Raw genomic sequence first — 23,154 nt, 5'->3', positions numbered from 1 at the left:
TGGCCCCACCCCAAGCCAGGAGCATCAAAGGGCCCACGACAGGGCATTGTAGTCTCAACACCCTGTGAGGACTCTGGTGAGGCATTTGTTGTATTCAGCCTCCTAACACTATGGTGAAAACAAACCTGTTAGTCTTAAAACATTTAACTAAAAGCCAAATAATTTACGTATTCTTCCACCACAACCATTAACCAATCTCTTAGAGATGGAGATTATGGCCATTTCAAGTTTAAAAAAAAGTCTCTAGAATCTGGGCTGTCTTAATGGCTTCTGTATGCCTTTCCACCTCTAACAGCAATAACAGCAGTAACTGGAAATAAAAGGAAGTCAGTTCTGAAGAAACCAATGGCCCCACCACCCCTACCCGTAGCTGAAACACACACTTGAAAGGGAGTCTGTGTTTTGGCTATCTGAACTTTATTTTCCCTTCCTCTTAACTCTCCCCAGCTGATATCAAAGACAATGTGACTGAGGTTATGGATCTGAACCCATCAAACCCTTTAAGTATAAGTCTTCCGATCAATGAAACACTACACTGGCCGTCACCAATGCTGCAAAGTTACAGAGTGTAATGGAGAAGACGATTAGATGGCCCCGCAGGACAGTTTACCACTCTGCCAGACTTTGCTAACTTCCGGGCCTCGGGCTTAGGGTTAGTCCTTCATTTTAAAAAAGCCACTGCTTACACTTGTCAATGTTAACTTCCTTTCATAATTTACTCAACTGGAAAAAGTATTCTATAACAAAATGTATACAATTTAGTAATTGTACAAAACATGAATTTTTAGCAAGATGACATTGGTTACAGTCACCAGCACGAACACTCAATACTTTTCACTGTCACTTCCATGACAAGCTCAGGTAAATAAAATGTTACTGGCTAAAAAGTCACAAGAGGAGCAATCTGAAACTTCACATACAAAAGCAAAGTCAATCTTCCACAATAATACTGACACACAATCACTAAGAAGCTCCCATGATGCCGCTGCACTCTTGGAATGTCTTTCAGAGTCCATCTTCTACATGAGATGTCAGCTTCCCAAGACTAAACTTGAAGCATTAGATAGAATACAAAATAAGGAGCTCTTTATTATTTATACAAAACCGGTACATTAAAAAAAATTAAGATTCAACAACTCTGCTGACCCCCTGAGGAAGTTAAGAGCTTTTATGGGTCTATCAAAGGAGCCCATAAATGACTCAGTCACCAAGCTCCTGGCCACAGGAACAAGGCACACAGCTCCAGGGCCATTCATGTGGCTCCGTCATTGGCTCTGCAAGCTGACTTTCCCTTCATTAGGCTTGGCAAGCAAGCCAGGGTTTCCTGGACAACGCTAATGAGCACTGTCTTCTCTGGCCCAAGCTAGAGTATTTTATCAGTGTAAATTTGAGTTCTTTTATTTCTTAAAACACTTTCAATAAACTCCTAGCATAAGACACTTTATTACAACATATACAGATTCGATTGTTTATCAAAAAATCTAGAATTCAGCTAAATAAGTTAAAATGTCTTCAAAGAAAGTTGGCTTAGAGAAATGGTCGTTTTTCTTTCAAAACTGCATTCCCACATTCTGAGAGGTCCGAATTGCTTATATTCTTGTCTAAATAACACCAAGAGCTCTGATATCTTTAGTGCAGAGCATGGCACTTTCCTAAAGCCTGACTGACACTAAGACATGCAGTAGCCTAGCTGGCAAAAATCTAGACGAGGCCTCTCTGAACAAAGGCCTACAGAGATAAATGCAGTGACTGTTTTCTTCATGAGAATGACTTTGCACTGCTTAGCACATTGTTCTGTAGTTTGAGAATAAAAGTAATTCTTCCCATGAAGAAGTAGGTCCCCTTCTGAAGAATAATGTTGCTTACCCCCAAAATCAATAGACCAGCACCAAAAGAATTATTAGTTTACAAAAAATAAACTTAGATTGCAAAGTTCTACAACTCAGACTAAATAAATATAAAATCAGAAGTTCTGTCAGCTACAGTATAATTTAAAACTCCATTTTCAACCTGCTGGGAGAGGCCAGTCTCACACTGATCACCATGAACTCCATCATTTCAGAAACGAGCTGCAAATCACATCTGTGGTGCTCAGAGCACAACATCCACATGAGATCTTTTCAGAACACAGCGTGGGAAGGACCACACTGTTTCCAGATCTGAGGAGTCTCTGAACAAAGGACCTCAGACGTCTCTGAAAGAGCCAGAAACCAAGCAGGCATCTCACTGATCACGTCCATTCATCTTCCACAAGACACTGCATTGAGATTTTTAATTCACAGATTTCATGTTAGTCCTTGAGAACCCAATGCCCGTGTTTCAGTTCAATACTGTCAGGCTGCTCAAGCTGCCTTCTTGGTGCATGTTCCTTGCAGATCTTGTAAATTTATCTTCGATCTGTCAGAAAAAGACTAATTAGTAATACAGAAAATGTTAATGAAAAATTGGGGGCTGGGGGTGTATGTGTGCATGCATATGTACATGGGTGTGCATGGGTGTATGCATGTGTTTAGGCCAAAAGACAACACTGGATGTCATCCCTCAGGTACCACCTACCCTTTGAGACAAGGCCTGCAACTTGCCAAGTAGGATGGGCTGGCCACTCAGTGAGCCCACAAGATCCACCTCTCTACATACCCAGAGTTTGCATCTTACGTTCATGCCACTACACCTGGTAGAGTTTGTTTAAAAATCTGGATTCCAGAGCTTGGGCTTAAACCATCCAGGATTATAAAACTTTAATCTTACCTGTTGTGAACCATGTGACTTCTGACAAGATGTCCTGCTGCCAATGCTGCCATCAAGGACAACTCCCCAGCCATTACAGTACCACACACAATTCGGGCAAGCTGCCGTGCATTTTCTCCAGGATTGTCTTTGCACGCTCCTTGAACACCTAGCATCTGTAATCAGAGACCAACATAGAAGATTACTATAAGACACAGAGCAGAACTAGACTCCATTAGAAGTGGTAGGTAATGTCAGGCCACTAACATCCACAAACTGACTGGCACTATGCACTTATTTGATTAATTAATCTCATGACTTATTAGGCACACATACCCAAACCATACACACACACACACACATGTGCAAATACATATTTTTTCAGAACCCTACACTTACTTGGATATACTAGATTAGACTGGTAGGAAGCAAGAGCAAAAGATCAGCTAAAACACAGAGTAGAGTGATAAGATGTCAGGTAGACACACAGTATCCCTGGTGTGATGGTTAAACTTAGTTATCAACTTTTACATCTAGGAAGAGGGAACCTCACATGATAAATGGCCTCCAGCAGTTTGGCCTGTGGGCATGCACACAGGTATTAATTGCTAATTGATGAAGGATTCAGCCCCATAAAACATCAATAGCTGAATGAGAGGCTAGGAACAAGCCAATAAGCAGCATTCTTCCATGGTCCCTACTGCCTCCAGGTTCCTGCCCTAGATATAAAAGATGAAATAAACGCTCTTTCCCAAGTGTGTTTTAGTTAGTAAGAAAGAGAAATAAGCCAGAACAACTTGGAGTCAGAGCTAGGCCTGAGGCCACTATGTTGTGTGTAAGACACATACCTGCAGACAGGCCTGCTGCGGTAGGAGGTTGGTCCCACCACCCACGGTTCCTATCTCTATAGATGGCATGGTGCAGCTGATATACAAGTCTTCATTCGTGGGACCACTTGCTTCCATTAAAGTAATACAGTTTGAACTCCCCACATTCTGTGCTGCATCCTGAGCGTGGAAAAGGAAAAATACTAAGTATATAGTTCTTTCACTTTTACTCCGAACAGAGCAGAAAGCACAGTGCTAACCTGAAGCATTAATCTAACTAATCTTTAACAATACAAATCAAGGAGTCAATATTGGGGTAAGAACCTGAAAGACCAGAGAACAAGGAGCAGCCATCAGTTGCTTCCTACCTCTTCCCTTCCTCCATCCAAAAGGGGACAAGATTCTCTCAGGCCCACCTTACTACTTCCTGTCTCCTCTCTACAATCCTCCAAACCTCTATGGTTAGCTAGTAGCTAGCTCTGCCTTCCAACTCCAAGCAAGCTTTATCAGAACACAATCCAAATACCACACAACAGGAACTGGCAAGCTTACCTGGCCACATGCAATGTAGATGGCAGTGACGATGTTTGCTGCATGGGCATTGTAGCCGCCTATGCTCCCAGCCATGGCAGAACCCACCAGATTCTTGTTAATGTTTACGTCAATCATAGCTTCCGTAGTCGTCTTTAATACCTAGAGCAGTGTGCACATTTTACATACTCCCCCGGGAGAATCAAGCAAGACACACTCACATTTACCTCTCTGTACCTCTAGGAAGCAAGGGTGTAGATGTGACCCCATTTAAGTGTCCCAAGAATGCCCATGCAGATGGGCATCAAAAAGAAAGCAATTATTTTAATGGAAAGCATAGCCCTAGGAGTGTCATCTGACTAAAGGCATTTGTAGCCCACACTGCCTCTGACTCCATGGAGCTGGGATCAGTCGGGCGTCACCACACCTGGTCCCATCGCAATTAGAGACCCCCATTAAAGCAGGCATACATCCCAAACTCACTTCTCTCACCACCCTGGCTGGAATGACAGCTTCACACACAACTGTCTTTCCTCTTCCTTCGATCCAGTTTACGGCAGCAGGTTTCTTGTCAGTGCAGTAGTTACCGCTAACTGCCAGAATCTGCATTTCAGGAAAGAACTCCTGAAGCTTCACAAGTGCTTTCTCTGTGCCCTAGGAAGAAGTAAAGCAAACAAAATGTGTGACAGATTCTGACCACGTTGCCTATCTCTAAGTGCAGTCATTCAGTGCATCCAATCATGTAGCTAATGTCCAGAACTCCCTTTACCTGATAATGCTAATGCTCCACAGCCTGTTAAAAATAGTTCCCCATCTGTACCCCGCTAGCCCAATACCATTCTACTGGTGTCCATGAACTTGATGACTCTGGTTAGCTCAGGAACCATAGAGTATTTTGTAACTGGCGATTTCACTTAGAATAATGTTCCACCTGAGCACATCTCCTACTTGTCCCCGTATTACCCAATCAGCAGTTAGGCTACTTCTGCCTACTGGCCAGTGTGAACAATGCTACTGTGAACATGAGTGTGCAAATCTCTTTGAGGCCGTGCTTTTCAATTCCAAAAGTAAAATTGGGAGATGGCACAGAATTCTATTTTCAAGCTGTTGAGGAACCACCATACTATTTATTGAGAATTTCTAAAACTTATGACATTTATTATTTTCCTCTTTTCTGAATAATCTCTATAAACACAACCTGTAGCTCGGCCAGATGATTTTAATATTTTTTGTCACTGGCAAAAAGTTATCAGCAAAATGTACACCATACAAAAATGTGTCAGGAAACAAAATGAATGATTATACAAACAAACCATATATGATTAGTATCTGAAAGTGTTTCTGAGTACGGTAATGCCTTCCTCTAATCACAGCAATTAGTCAGAGACAAGAAAACTGACCATGAGGTGCAGGTCAGCCTGGACCACGATATGTGCCCCAGGCTAGCCAGGGTTACAATAAAACCCTGTCACCAAAAACAGAAAAAGAGCGAAAGCTAGAAAAGGTCAGTCTCATGACCTGGGACGAAGCTCTTTTGCAGTGTGGAGGGGCACGCTCAGGAACTGCCCTGGGGCCCACGCACCAACCTGCACTCTGCTCTGCACTGCATGGCTAGTGACGTAGTTCCGCCTACGTACGTATACGTCTTTACGTCCAGCCGTATACGTCTTTAGTCCTGCCTAAAGTGGGTGTGGTTAGCGGTGTGGTAAACTGCCCTTTTATTACCTCATCTGTATGCGCCTCTAATAAGGCACATGTTTAATGGTGGTATCAGACTTCCTCCTACACTGAACCGCACACCCTCGGCGCCACTCCTCATTGGGGAGAGGGAATTACTAGAAAAAGTTCTCAAGTGTTAACCCCAGAGCCCTCCTGCCATGTGAGTACATTTACAGCACAGACAATGTGAAATCTAAACAGTGCAGTTAAGAGCCCCGGCTGCTCATCCTGAGGCCATAGGTCTAATTCCTAACACCCACTGGTGGCTTACAACTGAAGGAAACTCCAATTCCAGAGGAATCTGGCCTCTGTGGACACTAGGCACGCATATGGTGCACAGACATATATGTAGACAAAACATCCACACACATTTTTAAAAAACTAATTAAAAAAAGACAAATAAAAACACCACCAAACCAAACTATATCAAGCAATATTAAGCTTTTAATAAACATGTAAAAGCAACTAATCCTTTAAGCATGTACTATATGGACATAGTATATCAATAAAAAATATGACAGGGTATGGTAGTGCACAGTAGTAATCCCAGCACTCAAGAAAGCAAAGACACAAGAATTGCATAAGTTTAAGGCCAGCCTGGGCCATGCAGTGAGTTCTGGGTGCATCCATCCTTTCAGATACAGTGAATCTATGCTTACCTTGGAAATCATGTTCATCCCCATGGCATCCCCCGTCTTGGACTGGAAACGGATGTACAGGTTGCGCCCTGCCATAGTCACATGAAGCTTCTGTAGACGTGCGAATCTGTAAACATAAGGTTTTTATTTTAATCCAAGATGAGAAATTTCATTGCTTATTTTTTTCAAGACAGGGTTTCTCTGTGTATCCCTGGCTGTCCTAGCTCTGTAGATTAGGCTGGCCTCGAACTTTGCTTGCCTCTGCCTCCTGAGTGCAGTGATTAAAGGTGTGTGTCACCACTGTCTGGCAAGAAATTTTATTTTAACTCTACTTCAGTATGAAGTACTTTTTCTTTAGACAAATGAAGGCTAATAGCTGAGTCTCATTCACAGACACTGACTAGAAAGTGGACTAACGTCTTACTGCTCTTAAGTCCAAATAAGAGCAAACACATTAACTTGAACCGTACGGAAGATGACATCTACTGATTGTGCTTCTGTGTGATTTTAAGGGTTTCACCCAAAGTAAACCTATAACTATACCAGCACGGCCAGAAAACCCTTCTATGGGACAAAGTAAGTCTAATCAAATGTATAAGCTCCTGTCTTTTACAATTGCTGCTTCCGAGTGGGAATAAGGAACTGAACTCGGGCCATCAGGCTCATTCCTGCTGAGCCATCTCACCAAGCTTTAAAAAAATTATTTCTATGGTGTAATTCATCTGAATCAATATCCACCCTAACCAAGAACAATTACTAAATGAATGGAAACATGACAGTGCCATGTTAGTTATTGTAACAGGCACTATATCAACAACAGCTTTGGCTATCACAAAAAACAAGCATAGTTTCCACACCTGCTGGTGCTATCGAAGGCTTCCTTTATCACTGCAAACCCTTCGGGTGTTTCAAGCCAGGCCTTCACTTCTGCAGAATCACAAGCACGAGGAAGACGCACCACTGGGCCTCGGGTCATCCCATCTGCAAGGACCCGGCTGCTGGCACCTCCACCAAGCTAAGCAGAGGATTATGGGAACATATTAATCCAGAAAACACTTCAGCCTCTTTTGATTGTCTCCAAATCTGTCTCCATTTCCATACCCTGCCCAGACTGTCTTATATTTGAAAGTAAACAAAATCCAACTTACACCTATTGCCCTGCAGCCTCTGTTGGTGCTGGCCACCAGACAGCCTTCCGTTGTTGCCATTGGAACCTGGTACTCTTTCCCATCCAGGCACAGAGGCCCTGCCACTCCGACAGGGATGGGCATGTATCCGATCACATTCTCACAGCAAGCTCCCATCACCTAAGAAACACAGGTGGGTAGCACATGAAAACCCACATTGTAATGGACAACAGCTCATCTCAGGCCCTATCACTAACAATTCTTCACTTAATCCTACAGAACAGTCCAACAGTATTGTAATGCATTCTTTATGTTGTTATGGTGCTGGGGATCAAACCCAGGGCCTCATCAATGTGAGGCAAGCATTCTATCACTAAGCCGAAACCCACGCAAAATTTCTTCTTTAAAAACATTTAGGCTGGTTGGGCATGGTGGTGCATGCCCTTGATCCAAACACTTTGGAGGCAGAGGCATGCAGATCTCTGAGCTCAAGGCCAGCCTGGTCTATAGACACTGTTCCAAAATAGCCAAGGCTACACAGAGAAACCTGTCTGGAAAACAAAAACTTTAACCTGTTGGACTCTTACAGCAATGACAATAAAAACATGAGAAACATTTAAAAAGTAGCGGGGGGGAGAGGAGGTAGGTCAAGCTATAAAGCAAGTCCTCCTTAATCAATCAAATAACATACCAGGGAATAATTATAATCTCTATAAGGCAGGTACTGTAGAGAAGAAGGCTCTGGAAGCTTTGTGGAGAGGAGCTGCCGGCGAATAGATACACCACGTTCATGAGTTTCCATTAGAGTTTCCAATTTGTAGGCCGGGATGTGCTTGGCATTGACCAACTGGATGATCTCTGCATCGCTCAGGAACTTTGCACCTTTCTGAAGAAATGAGACAGTGGGAAGGAGAGGACAGAAGAGTGAGCAACTGCAGCTCACAAGACGAAGACAACAAAGCTCAAAGAACACAGTGCAGAGCTGCTACGATGACTGTTGGAGCCCATAAAATAAATGGCTTCGCTTCATCTTGGCTTAAGGTCAGAGAGTTCAAAACTATTCTTACTCTTCCAAAGTTAAAATCCTAAGACCTAGCCAAACAGTGGTGGCGCAGGCCTTTAGTCCCAGCACTCAAGAGGCAGAGGCAGGCAGATCTCTGTGAGTTTGAGGTCAACCTGGTCTACAAAGCTACACAGAGAAGCCCTGTCTTGAAAAACAAAACAAAACAAACCGTAGGATGTTTGGTCTAAGGTGTGGATGTCTTATGGAAATAACAAGAAACTTGTTTTAAGGTGTGATTACTCTTAACCCTCAAGGTCAGATAAGGAGAGATGTAGTCTGACGCATGGTTACCAATGTTTGGAGAATTAAGGAAGAAAGTCTATTTCTTCCTTTAATCATAATAAAGAAGTCTTTTGCCTTTTTCCTCTTTTTGGTTGGGGTATTTAAGAATGTTGAAGAATAAACTTGGCGTGTTCAGTATTCATTGGATTGCCCCTCCTGACTCTATTCTGTGTCTCTGTCTTTTCCTTAGTATCTTTACCTGCTGTTTCTCAACCCACACTCCTCCTCTCAGGTACAAACCAGGCAAATCAGCTGGAGCCAACTGTAGCCCCCACCCGCCAAAGTCAGGCCACTACAGACTGGTGCTACAACATGGGCCTACTACAGATGACTATGACGTTTATATCAACCTTGGGAACTGCCCTATTCGCTTCAGAAAAGAACAGTACCCAGAACTAAACCTTGACCTGTGCCCAGCTCCCCTACTCTGCTGTGGGCCTGCCCACATTGTAAGCTTACATGCTCATGCACTCATCAACGAAAATCAGTCAATACATACTTGCTACAAAGGCATAGGCAATATGTACATTATATAGTAATGTTTTTGTGTGTACAAGCTATGGCCCTTAAAGAGTTGAGGATACCAACTCTCAAGAGAGCTCAAGTACAAGAACAGTAAGAGGAAAACTCAAAAGGCCCCATGCTTTCATACGTGGAGTGTACAATAGACTTATAAAAGTACATAAGCATCATGGCTGCCAACAGCCAGGAAGGAAAGAATGGGATGCTTAACCAAATACTGGTATCAAGTCTCAGTTACACAGAATGGACAAGTTCTCAAGGCCTAATGGACAGTAGATGATATTAGCTTGAATATGTTAATTATTCATAAAGAAATGGGGCATTTTAAATAAATCTAATTACCTCTGTCAATTATATCTTAATAAAGTGAGGGTAGAATAGAACTATATCTTACCAAACATGAAAAAAAGATTTCTGAGACAAGTCTTACTACGTAGCACTATGCAGACCAGGAAAACATAATCTCTATTCAAAGAGTTAGTTAGACTATGCAGATATGGCTGGAAGTATGAATGGCAGAACATAGTGTCCAAAGCTCCAGGAGGAAAAGCACAAAACAAAACTGTTCTGGGAAGCCCAGTCCATGTTCCAACACAGATAGAGGGGACAAAGCACCTCATCTCTATAAGAAGCAGCAACACACCACAAGTTTTGATTCTGGAACCAGAAAACCTCAGTCCCCGCTCCAAACTTTAGTTTCCTCAATGGTAAATATCCTGGAGATATTACTAAAGCCTCTTGAGCCTGGGCCGCTCATCTGAAAGATGGAGAAAATGCCCCCAAAGGCTGTAGGGGATAAAGACAGTTGTTGATAAGGCATGTAACACAGTGACTACAACTTGGTGGGCCCCGGCAGTACTAGCTTTTACTTCCTTTGATTAAAAACAGGTAAAAACAAAAATAAATACCCGAGTGTGAATGCACATCCCCGCCCTCACCTCGGCACTCTCCAGTATCTGCAGACATTCTTCATTAGGTCGAGGCTCACTGGGAAGTTCAATTTCAGGCTCCTGTGTCCCCAGTGCCACTGGAGAGCAGCCCCCAGAGGCGCCAAGCACGAATGTAGCTCTGCTTGTGCTCTCAGTTTCTGCCACTAATGGTTTTATAACCTCAACTGTGGAGACATAAAAAGACAACATCACTCTGAAATGAACTCAGCTTCAGGATACACCCTCAGACAGGAGAACTGAAACCAAGAGAACAGCAAGATACCTTTTCTATCTTGGTTCACCCCAGGCTCCTCCTCAACTGACGAAAGCTTCTCATTCCTTCTCGAGAGCACAGGCTCCCGTCTGCAACAGTTGTCTGGAGCTTTCTTTGGGGTCGCAACAGGAGACGTGATAGGATTTTTTAAAGACAGCGTAGATTCTGTCTCTGCTTGTTCAAAGAAAATGTACTTGACAGCCAACAGGAAAGCTAAGCTCAGGGTAACCACTTGTTCAATGTCCATGCTGATCATCCTGGGTGAGAGCAAGCATATTAACAATTAACAGGCCAGGTCAGAAATAGAAAGTCACAGCACAACCTTGGAAGACTGCAGTATACTATGGGGTTCAGTCGTTCAGTCAACTTACTTGGAGAGATAAAACTGCCAGAGAGAAACACTTGGTTCAATTCTCTTGGACACATCTTCATCTAGTCCCAAGGAAACTTTAGAATGTTCTGTTGTGCTGTTCTGAGGGGAAGGATCAGCTATCCAGCGACTGTGAGCATGAACAAGAACCAAGCCTAAAGACTGAAGGAACAAATTTTCAATTAACTGTGCACCCTCTGCTTTCTCTCTCCCAAGTCCATAAAACACACTAGCTTCCTTGGCCTCACCTTCTCATACTAAGAAAGCTGCCAGTTTGTTATGTGACTCAAAAGCAGTGTCCCCATCACCCTTCAAACAGTCCAAAGAATAGGCTTTCAAGAGAGAGGGGAGCAAGAAGAACAAGCACTAGGAGGCCTGAGGGGCATAGCGCATACATCTGGAATCCCCGAACTTAGGAGGCTGAGGCAGGAGGATTTCAAGTTTAAAGCCAGTCTTGGCTATCTAGTGAGACACTGTCTCGAAACAATACACTAAAGCCCCAGAACTTCAAAGAAACGAAGAACAAATTCAGAAAAAAGAGAGGAATATAACTGAAAGACCCAAATATTATATAAACAAGACAGGAAACTAAAAACACAAAAAGTCCCCAACTACCCAAAGCATAAGAAACATTGAGATTATAAATACTAGACAAGAAAAATGCCATTACCATAATCATCTTGACCCTTTGGGTTACAGGGTTCGGTTTATTTTCTTCTTCTTCCAAAACTCTGGCAAAATGGCTGAGCTGCCAAATTGGACGACCCTCTCGGCTTTCCCGAGAAAGCTACAAAGTAAGTCAGCATTGCATTAGGAGATACACAGCTGATTTAGGTGAAGTGACAGAATAAGAAATAATACTCTTCTTAACTAATGCCACCAGGAAAACCATTCTTACCTCTAGGACCAGGGACACACACGCTGGGAAGAACGTCATGAACACGAAGTAGTTGGCAAGCACAGACATGCAGCCAAAGCAGCACATGATCTCCAGCTGGCGCACCCCTGGGTAGAGAGCAGTGACACACACAGCTGGTAAAGTATGCACTTTTGGCACACCATTTATCTTAAAGGTTCTTCCCACAGGCAGGCGAGTTTGACTACATTAAGTCCTTTGCCATTTCCTGGAAACTAGCAACTCAATGATGATATTAAGGCTTCAGGAACAGCAGCTAAGAAACTCTTTACTCTCTCTAGGACACAGACCTCGACTTTGCCTGTGTCCCCAATATTACAATTCTATACATAATACGAGTGTTTAATGCATCTGGTCAACAAATGTGTTCCCAATTCTTTTATAAAGTGGTACCATTGGCTAAGACAAGAAGCTAGAGGACCAGCTACTCTACAGAAGAGCTTCATCCCTGCAATCTACACTACTCACCTAGATTCACTTATTATCACAAAAGCAATTCACCTCTGTATCCAGGGCAATTTGTCAAAGAGTGTGTCCATAAGCAGCTATGCCTTTCTGATATAGTATTGAAAATAGCCCCTGCATATCACTAAGTTTGAATTCCCATAAGACCCCTATAGAGCCTCCTGATGTACTTGAAGAGTTTTATTTCGTTGACCTGCATGAAAAATGATACAATCAATGCACAACATTAAGAAATTAAGATGAAAAACTAACAAACATTTCACCACAAAATGTTTCAGAGGCGATTTGGTAATGTCAAATAGAAGGTACCAGAACTGAAGAGGCCCAAAAAGAAATTAAGATCACCAACTCCTACTCTTACGCTCAGATTAAAACAAAAAATTGTGTTGAATATAAATTAAGAAACAAGTCCCCTAATAAAAACTAATTAGAAAAGCTAATATAAAAACTCAAAGTATGTTTTATTTCTTACATATGAGATCATCTGAGCAAAAGCACACATTGTATTTTTTTAAATTCCATATTTTTTTCTCTCATAACCATGGGCATACAAAGTGCTACCACTGAGCTACACTCAACCTAACCTTTTTCTTTTGCACTGGCTTTTTCAAAGAGTTACTTCCAGACACAGTTACAGCTCAGTGGTAGAATGTGTCAAAGCATGTATATATAAGCTCCTGGATCAACCCCTAACACTGTGCAAAACAGGTGGTGGCAGTGGAGTTACTCCCTAATTTTATGTCACATCCTATTTCTACACAAATATAAATGCCTTCAGTGGCTTGTGCAACTACACATCCAATTCTTGTGTTCATTTCTCTAATCACTTCAAGACAAGGCATCAACCCTGCTGCTTTCAGTATCAGATTCAAATAAGCAGCCTTTTTTTCAAGACCTGTAATTTCCTATCTTTAACATCACATACACTCTTCTGTTTGAAGAAAATCAGGGAACTGTGTTACCACCTGATCAACATTTTAGTTTAGTAGTGGTAACGTGGTATCTTCATTAAAACTCAAAGTCATACCTTTCAGAAGGTAATTTTTAAAAGTATGCATGATTATGGGGGCACGCGTGCCACAAGGCATGTGTAAAACTCTCCTTTTGTCTATGTCCTTGGAGACAATCTCTTTGAGGTCCACAGCTTATGCCAGGCTAGTTGGACCTTCAACTGGAAATTCTCCTATATCATAGGAGCACTGAAGGCAGACATGTTATCACAGGTTCCATAGATTCTGACTCAGGTTCTCATGCTTGCACAAGTGTGTTGCCCTCTGAGACATCTCCGTAGTCTCCAAAAGTGAATTTAAAGTAAACAATAAAAATAATAATTTTGTGCTATAGATTGAACCACTGAGCTAAACAGTCCCCAGCAGCAGGCATGTAAATTTTAAAACAATTGTAAAAGTACATGTTTTTTCTTTCTTGAATAAAAATGCTTGTTGAACAAATATTTAAAGAAACATTATATATTAAATAAAATAATGAATATAAGACAACCAACTAGTCCACTAGAAGTAAGATACTCAGGGCCTGGAGTGGTAGATACCTCCACAGCTAGACTGACTCTTGCTCTTGCAGAGGACCTGAGTTTGGTTCCCAACACCTACATCAGATACCACAGCCACCTCTAACTCCAGCTCCAGAGGACATGGATGGATGGACACACACACAATTTTCATTAGAAAGCCATAAAATCTAGTCTAATGACCAAGAAACTTCATAATAGCAAGATATATTTGTTCTGGCAAATTTCCATACCAGGTCATAATTTTTATTGTATGTAATTTGATATCAGTATTAATTCTCTAGTATTCAATTAAGGATGAGGAAGCATGTTGAGGCTGGTGCTGCAGCCATGCTAAAATGTATCTTAGTATCTAATTAAACCTTCCCAACCACCTGATTAGATGACCCTAACTCAGATATGGACTTTTGCATCCTCCAACGTGACCATTAAAATAAAGGAACCAAGTTACTAATTTAGTCTAGGCAATACCAAGGAGTTTCCAGAGAGACCTTAGAATACTGTCTTAGTTACAAACCAACAACAGAACTCAACACACCACAGAGTGGAACACAGAAAGAGAAGGAAGTCAAAGTGGAAAACATCAGTAATCAGCTACTACATTTTTGCCACACACACAGAGGTCCATATACTCTCAAACTAATAATATTTACCGTTTAAATCATTTAAAAAAGTCAGAACACAAGAATAAACAATGCAAATCCAAAACCTTCTATTTTCCCCTTTAATGACCTACTTAATTGTAATATAAATTGTTTACAAACCTGACATGGTGCCAACTCCAATTACAAGACATTCCACAAGAGCATCAAGGGTAAATGTGGGGCCCAGAATTGCCATTCCACGAGCTATATTTTCCCTTACTTCATCCTAAAGCACAGACCAAACACATTGATGGTTGTAAAGTACAAGTTAACTCTTTAAAATGATAGAGAGCATTCTGTGTCCTACATTAAGCTTACTTTACTACTCAAAGAACAAATGTGACAAGACAGGATGCATTCAAGAGGCAAAATGGGGCAGAACCTATTGGGACCCTGCCTCCCTTCCCACTGATGACAGACTTCCAAGGACTATTCCATTTAAATTCCACCTAATTAATTAAACCCTTTCCCTTCTATATTCTGACTCCCACTGACAGAAGCTTCATTGAGAATTCTTTGAGGTCATATTAGTATAATAAAACCTAGATAATTTTCTTATCAAAATGTTCAAATGATCATAAGCATTATCCAATAATTCAGGTAGAATCACCAGCTACTTGACAGTTAGATGGAGAGGATAGCTCAGTGACTGAGCACCTGATAAACCTACAAAAGGCCCTAATTAGGCTCCATGCCTGTCTCTGAAGGAAAATTATAAAAAGTTCTAAGTAGAGCATGTTGGTGCATGTCTGCAATCCCTGCGCTTAGCTGACCAAGGCAAGAGGATCACTACCCTTCAGTATAGACCAAGAGGCAGTTTGTCTCAAAATTAAAAGCTTTGATACAAGGTTGCTAAAACAATGTTGGGTTTTTAAGTCACTAGTGAGTATCATGATGAAACTTAAGACTGGAAACACTAATCTGAGGAATTTAGAAACAAGTGTGACCGGAGACTCCAGTCCACCAGATCTGCTACAGTTTGAATGTGAAATGGCCCCCAAGGCTTGTGTTTGAGCACTTGGTCCCCAGGAGGTGGGGCTTCTTGGGAAGACTGAGTGTGGCACCTCATTGGCAGAAGTGGATCAGAGTGTGGCCCTTGGGGTTTCACAGCCTGGCCCAACTTCCTGTGCCCCCTCTTCTTCTGGACTGCCTTTAGTTCCCAATAGCATGCCTTCCCCACCATCATGAACTGGATCCCCGGGGCCGTAAGTCAAAGAAATCCTTCTTCTGGAAGTTGCTCGTGTCAGGTATTTGGTCAGAGCAATGAGGAAAGTGACTGAAACACTCACTCTATTCCCTAAGTGATTGACAAGTAGATTCTCTATCCAATCACTGTAATTTCAGGAGGGGAACTGAATCTTAGAACATAAGTCTAAAAGCTTGAGACAATTGTTAAATTTTAAACAATGAAGACAGCTCATTAACTCATTTTTAAAAATGCAAACAAACATAGAGGAACATTATCACACTCCAGGCTTACAAAGAAGACTCACCTGAGAGTTTGAACTTAGGGCAAACTTTGCTAGTGCACTCGCTCTAGAAAGGTCAATCAAAAGCAGGAAAAAGGGCAAAGCTTCACTAGGGGAAAAAAAAAAAACCAGACAAGTTCCATTTACTACAAAGAAAATACAAATTAGGAAAGTCTTTGTACAATAACCCTTCTTCCCAAACCACACTTTGGGTGACCATGAGGGCCATACATTTCTGCTAGGATTCTTTGCAACTCTCGAAGCTAAGAGATGCTCAAAATACTTGCTGAAGTTCATTTTGTTCCACTTTTTTGAGACAAAGGTTCATGAAGCCCAGACTGATCTCTAACTCCCTATGTAGCTGAAACTGGTCTCGAACCCATGATCCTCTTGATTCCATCCCCCAAGTGCTGGGATTATAGGCATTGCCATTATGCTCAGCTTCACAATGTTAAAATGTAAATGAACATACAGAGACACCTTTCAATGTATTTTCAGCAAAATGTTATTCTAGGCTTATAAAAATAATTGAATTAACATTGAGAAAAATGTGTAATATACAAATTGGTGATAATAGTATTAAAAAGCTACCCCCCCCACCCAAAGCAAGAGTTTAAAAAAAAAAAACCAAGCTTTCAAGTAAGTAAACCCACAGGTCACTCAATACTCCTGATATGTATCCTCCTAGAACCTCCTAGGGTAACGGTGAACATGAACAAAAACTTGCCTGTAAAGATAATAACCACTGTGATATTTATGAAGAAAAATCAACTTAATCCAATGTTAGATTAACAAAGTACCAAATCTTCATATAGAAGAATACTGTATAGCCATGACTAATAATTTACTTTAACACCAAGGACATGAAAACATGCAGATGATCGATATCAGGCAAAAAAGATGTAAGACAGCATATACAGTATGACACTCAAAATACGTCTGAGACAAATGGGAAAAGAATGCCAAATGTTAACAGTTAAAACTGGCTAACAGCAAGAGTACATGAAAATTTTCCATATTTTCTAAACTTTTAAATTTACACATCATCTTTATAACACGGGGAATAAAGGTTCTTAAAACATATTTTAAAGAACATACACTTGAGCTTTAAATACTTACTTTAAGCCTGTCAGTTCTTTGTCTAAGAAGTGAATGACGACTGTACTAAAGACAAAACTTGAGAAAATTGTGAACAGGCCAGCAATACCTAAAATGGCAAAATTCAACACTCAGAACTCTTTATTGCACAAAGGCCAACATTAAGTCTCATACACTGTTCTGATAAGAACAACTTCACTTTCCTCCATGTTACTGAGGCTTCAGATTTGAGAATATTTACTAAGGAGAATCTGGGAACTACTGCTGAATACCCAACACTCTTATCGGCATTATGCACTTAGAAATTTCCCCAGCAAATCACAAGTCGGACAGCATGCAAAGGGGAAAATCAGTATTACCTAAAATATATTTCGACCCAAGCTGACGTAAGTTCTGGAACTGGAAGTAAATGTACAGGATGGCGATGCACCGTGTTATGGTGAGGATGATGATGTCACTGCTCAATACGTCCTATTGGCAGAAAGAGAGCTTTCAAAGAAGTACTCAAAAGCAAGACTTTTTATTCTGTATCATTGGTTTATATATTATCACAAGAATATAAATGCCAGCATAGTACAACCAAATCAAAATAGCCAACACAGAAATCAAAAATTGAATGCAATTATTAAGCAATCTGTAATTCTTCAGCCATTTTTCCCTGATAATCCTTACAAAAGGTGTATTTCTCAGTCAACCACACTCACTAGTATTAAAAAAAGCATTTTTAAATGCAATCCATACCATGTAAATAGCTAAACCCACCAGCTAAGACTTCACTCAGAACTCTTAGCTTATATGTTTTCTAAATAGGAGACATTCTTTAGAGCTTGGAACATAATTTACTTTGGTCAGAATCAAATGAATCTCACTAACCTCTTCAAATTTTGGGCACTCGTAATTCCAACCACAGATCTTGTTGTTGCCAGTGAACATGTTCATTGACATCATACAGATGGTAAGTGTCACCGTCCCCACAATAACTTCCCAGGGGTGGGAGGCCACAAAGAGGCCATGCATACGGAAAAGTCTTGACAACATCGTAGCCACTCGGTCCCTGGATCCTGGAGGAAACACCACATATGAACATTTAGCATACAGCTCACTTTTAGGAAAACAAAAGGATGCTGTAAGCCCCATGTGCAGCATCTTATACACAGGACTATTTCAGTGTCCCACATACTTCTGGGAAGTAATTGCAATATTGCTTTAAAACGACTCTGGCTACTTCTTCAAACGTGTAAATCTTTTATTACTAACTGGCAACCAACTTATATGCAATTGTTTCTTAAGTTTCAAGCATAACCCTTGTAATTATGTGTACCAAGAAGGAACAGAATAAAGAAAAAAGCAAACATGAGAGAAACAAGTATTCATATTTTCTAGTTAATAAAAAAGAAAACCCATAAACATCCTCTTCACCATCCATATAATTAAAAAAAGGTAACATCAATGAAGTTTCTTGATTTCTTGCATAAATCATGGTGACTTATAAGCAAGATCCCGTTACACTATTTTATTCTATAAAACACTTGGCAGAACATCACTGGCACAATGTCTAATAAACTAATAAACTGCCCTAAGGTGGCTGTCCCTGTAAGTCTTTTCTGATAGATGCTTCTACGTTAGTAAAGAGGGGGGCTGCATTTTGCTAGAATGGCTGCTTTTCTCCCAGCAAACTACAGAGCAAGAAGACCAACAAACATGTTAGATGTGGAAGTTTCCTAAACTTTTACAGCCAGCCAAGATTGGAAAGTCAGTAGAAACTGATGGCTGGCTAAAATGAGTGTCTGTATCATGTACAAAGACCCACAAGGGAGAAAAGACACAGCTCATGGAAAGGCCCTCCGTTAGACAAAACAACAACAACAAAAACCTAACAACTTGTCTGACAAAAGGATTCTCAACAGAATAAGCAAGAAGAACTGAGCTAATGACTATCACTCTTCCCAGGCTTGCTGGCTAATTAATAATTTTGACATTCCTATTGGAAAAGTAACCTTACAAAGCTTCCGATGGCCTACAGGGATAGGTACTTGTCGGTCTTATTTATTTCTTACATAAAAACAAAAATGAAGACTATTACCCATAAAAATCAATCACAATTAGGATTTCACAACTAGGGCTTGTGAGGCGATTCAGTGAGGAAATGTACTTGCATCTAAGTCTCACTGTTCCTCACCTCTGCAGGTTGTACTCTCTCCACACCCATGCCCCGGCACACACAAGTGCACACAGACACACACAATTTAGTGCAAAAGGCAAAACGAAAGCCAACAATTGAGTCCACTGACTGTCAGCAAGAAGTCAAACATATTCATCAAGAAAGTAACTTATCTACTGATGACAGTAAAAGAAAATTAGTTAAAAGAAGGCAATAATGTACAAGGTGTGTGTGTGTGTGTGTGTGTGTGTGTGTGTGTAAAGAGGGGTAGGGGCTTGGTTTTTAAGAGTGAAGCAATTAGCAAATATTATCTCTAAAGTAAAACACTCTATTTTCCCCCTATATTTCAGTCATACCAGACAGCTTTCAAGGTGGTCACAACACATTAATTCAATCATGAAATCAATTAATTCAAAATAGAAAATAACATAAAAGCAGTTGCTGGATAAGACAGGAAGCAGGGGTGAGTACTATATACATTCACCTGTCATGAAATTATTCATGACAGTCCCACTGGGATTTGTGTTTCTTACTGTGGGTCTCAATTTTGAAAAAACAGCAATTATTCATAAGGCATAAAGATGTAGTAGACATTTATATTTATTCATTTTTTCAGTCTTACACAGTGAACTTTACCATTTGCCTTTCCAGCATCTTGCACTGATCAATAAATATCTGAAAAATGACAACTACAAAATACTTTTAATCAGGGCTTAGAGTATGAAAACTTCAAGCATGTTCACTGACTTCTCTCATATCGTGTCTTTTTTTTTCTCTAAGAAACACTGCAAACTGGTCTGAAGGATTGACTTCAACATTTCAGAAGATAAACTAGTTTCAAATCTAAGTCAAAATCACTTCCAAGTCTCCACCCCCTCATGTCCAAATGCTTGAATTCTTCCCTACTGAGTAGTATTCATCACCATTAAAGTTGATTCTGCCGAATTAAAATCTGAAGTGCTATTAGGAACGGCCCCAATTAACTACAAATTAGTAATCCCAAACCTACAAGTGTGAGTGTGTGTGTGTGTGCGTGTGTATCAGATTTTTCATCCAGCTGATTTCCTGAAACACTCAATCCTGCCACTTTTCCCTGCTAGGTGTAAATGTATATTTTTGATATGGGGGAGGGAGAAGTTACAGAAAACCCAATCCAAACCCTGCGAGCCGCACCTACCTGGAGATACAAACTGAGCAGTGCTACAAAGGTGAGTCAAAGCAGCCACTATTATAAGCTCTCTCCTCTCACGAGCGCCCTCCCATGTCTCAGTGACTACGGAAAGCACTTACAGGACACAGAACCCCATTTTCCACCTTCACAGGAATTCCAGGTAACACCAGTGGGGCTATGTGGCAGTTTGCAAAAGCTCAGTAAATAACTTTTGTGCTGTATTGCAACAATAAAATAAAATAACTAAAACAAGGTATATTAGGCCTACCTATCCAAATAAAGTATACAGCAAACATTCAAACTCTTCAAAGGTTTGAAATTTTAAATTTACTGGAATTCTTTTTTTCGAGACAGGGTTTCTCCATGTAACAGCTCTGGCTGTCCTGCAAATCACTTTGAAGACCAGGTTGGCCTTTGAACCCATGCATTTGTAGACCTTGCCTGGCTAAATGTGCTGGAATTCTTAAATTCCAACCCTATGACTAGACCCACCCAGCACTGCCAATTACAGAAAGGATTCTGATTCTTCCAGTGCACTCAGCCTATGTCACACATTCCAATCTTTGATTGAATAGTATCTACACTGACCTCAAATTAATTAATATATGTATGTTGTCCCTTGAGGGTAAGAACCCTAACCTATGCTGCAGCTACTTTTAATCCCCCTAGGACGTAACATTCTGCTTTCTTAACCTACCAGCACACAAGATCAACGTCATCTTCCATTAGAAACAGGTTCTAGACCCGACCTCATTATACATTACCCCTTAGTAAATCCATCTCCTCTTCGTTTTTCAAGTTCTTTGACCAAAGTATTAAGTGCAACCATAAAGAACTACTATTTTGCGAGTTAAAAAATAGTCCCATTTCAGATACTAGCAATTTCATATGGGTTTAACAGCACAAATGTTGATCCCAGAATACAGACAAAATATAGTGTGTGCATATATGCCATGTTCCCCCACAGGCTCGCACTTTTCCTTGAAATAGACATGACATACAAGTTTTCATGTTAATCTGATAGTTTATGCATGGTTTCTTTCTACTTTTCACGTACTAAATTCCCATGTCTGCTTCCTGACAAATTTATCGAATTCTAGAAAGGCACTACAACAAAGCAAGCCCACAAAGTGCAGTCCTACCTCAGAGTATATCCGAGTCTTTGCCCTAAATTAAAATTCACAAGTAAACAAATGTAGTCTCTTCTCTGTGAGATGCTCTAATTGTACACGAAGACTTAGCAGTAAAGACCAGAAGCAAAGGTTTCCTATGGCTTTACAGAACCTAGCCCGAAAAGGCACATCCTCAAGTAAGTTAATATTCCATATGACTACTTAAGATGGGATACATTAACCTCCTCCTACCTCAGAAGTCTATTGTTTAACTTGCGAACCTCCAAGGTCCGGTCTTCCTCACTCAAACCAAGTAATTCCAAAAGGAGTGCAAAGTAAGGACATGAGTATCAATGAGCCTACGCCCCTTCGGAGAAAGACAAGACATACAGGCAGCGAGACAGACTTTTGAGGGCTGGCTTTGCCTGCACTGACCTCGCATCCTCCCGGCCCACTAGGAGAGGCATAACCTGCCGTTTCCACGCGGATTCTGGCTTTGGGTCAATCTGCAGCCTACACCGGGACCTTCTCTATCACTATAAAGAGGTCCTGCTTCAAGGCAACGCCTGGGCGTGAACACTTGTCCCCCAGGGCTCCACGAATATCCGCTCCCGCGGTCCCCCCTGCCTGACACTCGTCCTACCGGTAAGGACGTGACCGCCCGGTCGGCACACAGCCCTCTGAACTGGACCCACGGACGTCCCGATGCTGCACTGGCTCAGCGGCCTAGACGGCCCCCGGATCCCCAGGCCCCCGCCCTGCCGCCGGGCCTCAAGGACGTCTCGCGGTCCCCTCGGTCCCCAGCCACCTCGTGAGCCCTGGCGGAGCGCGGGCTCCGCCGCCCGCCAGCCCCGCGGCCACTGCCCGGCCGGTCCCCAGAGTCTGCCCGCTCACCTCCGGATCTCAATGGAGGTCCCCAAGCCGGCCCAGCCGCCGTCTCCAGTCAACGGAGCCTCGGGCGGAAGGAACTGCGCTTACGCACGCTCCAGCCGCCAGGCGGCCGCCAATCAGAAAGGATCGTCCGATCGCCTAGCCAATCGCCGGGCGGCTGCTCGGCCTGACGGCCTACGTCACGAACGGTCGCCTTAACAACCGCCCACTGCTCGCACCCCGGGCGGAGAACGGGCACCGCACCATCTCTCACCACGGCCGAGCCAACCAATAGCTGGTCGAGGTCCAGCATCGCGGCCTTCTTATTGGTCCCTGAGCCGTGCGGGGCGCCAGCAAGGACGCCACCCTCGCGGGCGATAGGGGATCCCGCGGGTGGAGTGCCGCGGCCTCGGAATCTGACCTGCGAGGGTCCCGCCTGTGGGAGGGCCGTGCGAGGCCACCGTGTCAGAGTTGCCGCGTGGGGATGACCGCGGGGCCAGGTTGAGAAGGAAAAGCCCAGTTAGCAGAGAGATCTGGGGGAAGAAGTAGAGCTCTGGAAAAAAAAAAAAGAGAGCAATTTAAGAAATGAAACGTGGCGTCGAGGTGCAACCCAACCCCGCTGTGCCTTACCCATCACTTCCAGTGACTCTGGCTAGCTAGGTCTCCTGTCGCACACACTGGACTCGTGCTGAAGAGTCCCTCTCCCGTGTC

At 42.1% G+C, this 23,154-nt stretch overlaps 1 protein-coding gene across 2 annotated transcripts; it reads right to left on the bottom strand.

The window, feature by feature from the left end:
- Window positions 1–396: 396 nt before the first annotated feature.
- On the bottom strand, window positions 397–22,572 carry Hmgcr (3-hydroxy-3-methylglutaryl-CoA reductase). Of its 2 annotated transcripts, XM_013125158.3 has the most exons (20): window positions 22,468–22,572; window positions 18,003–18,190; window positions 17,489–17,600; window positions 17,151–17,238; window positions 16,056–16,140; window positions 14,683–14,788; window positions 11,908–12,014; window positions 11,680–11,796; window positions 11,011–11,171; window positions 10,649–10,896; window positions 10,375–10,550; window positions 8,261–8,455; window positions 7,591–7,749; window positions 7,300–7,457; window positions 6,464–6,569; window positions 4,569–4,739; window positions 4,107–4,247; window positions 3,576–3,734; window positions 2,749–2,903; window positions 397–2,397 (listed from the first exon to the last, which is right to left on the bottom strand). In XM_013125158.3, the coding sequence occupies exons 2-20, from the start codon at window positions 18,165–18,167 to the stop codon at window positions 2,343–2,345; spliced, it is 2,664 nt and encodes an 887-aa protein (XP_012980612.1). In that variant the 5' UTR covers window positions 18,168–18,190; window positions 22,468–22,572; the 3' UTR covers window positions 397–2,342.
- Window positions 22,573–23,154: the final 582 nt, after the last annotated feature.

The sequence above is a fragment of the Mesocricetus auratus genome, unplaced genomic scaffold, assembly GCF_017639785.1.
Source record: "Mesocricetus auratus isolate SY011 unplaced genomic scaffold, BCM_Maur_2.0 Super-Scaffold_100020, whole genome shotgun sequence".
NCBI lineage: Eukaryota > Metazoa > Chordata > Mammalia > Rodentia > Cricetidae > Mesocricetus > Mesocricetus auratus.
Note: the sequence above shows the minus strand (reverse complement) of the source record. Positions and strands in the feature narration are given on the sequence as shown.

Coding starts and splice junctions, on each gene's coding strand:
- Hmgcr (XM_013125158.3), bottom strand. CDS start 18,167: ATGTTGTCAAGACTTTTCCGTATGCATGGCCTCTTTGTGGCCTCCCAC. Junction 17,601..18,002: donor AGTGCCCAAAATTTGAAGAG/GTTAGTGAGATT, acceptor TTCTGCCAATAG/GACGTATTGAGCAGTGACAT. Junction 7,750..8,260: donor GAGATTATAATTATTCCCTG/GTATGTTATTTG, acceptor TGTGTTTCTTAG/GTGATGGGAGCTTGCTGTGA.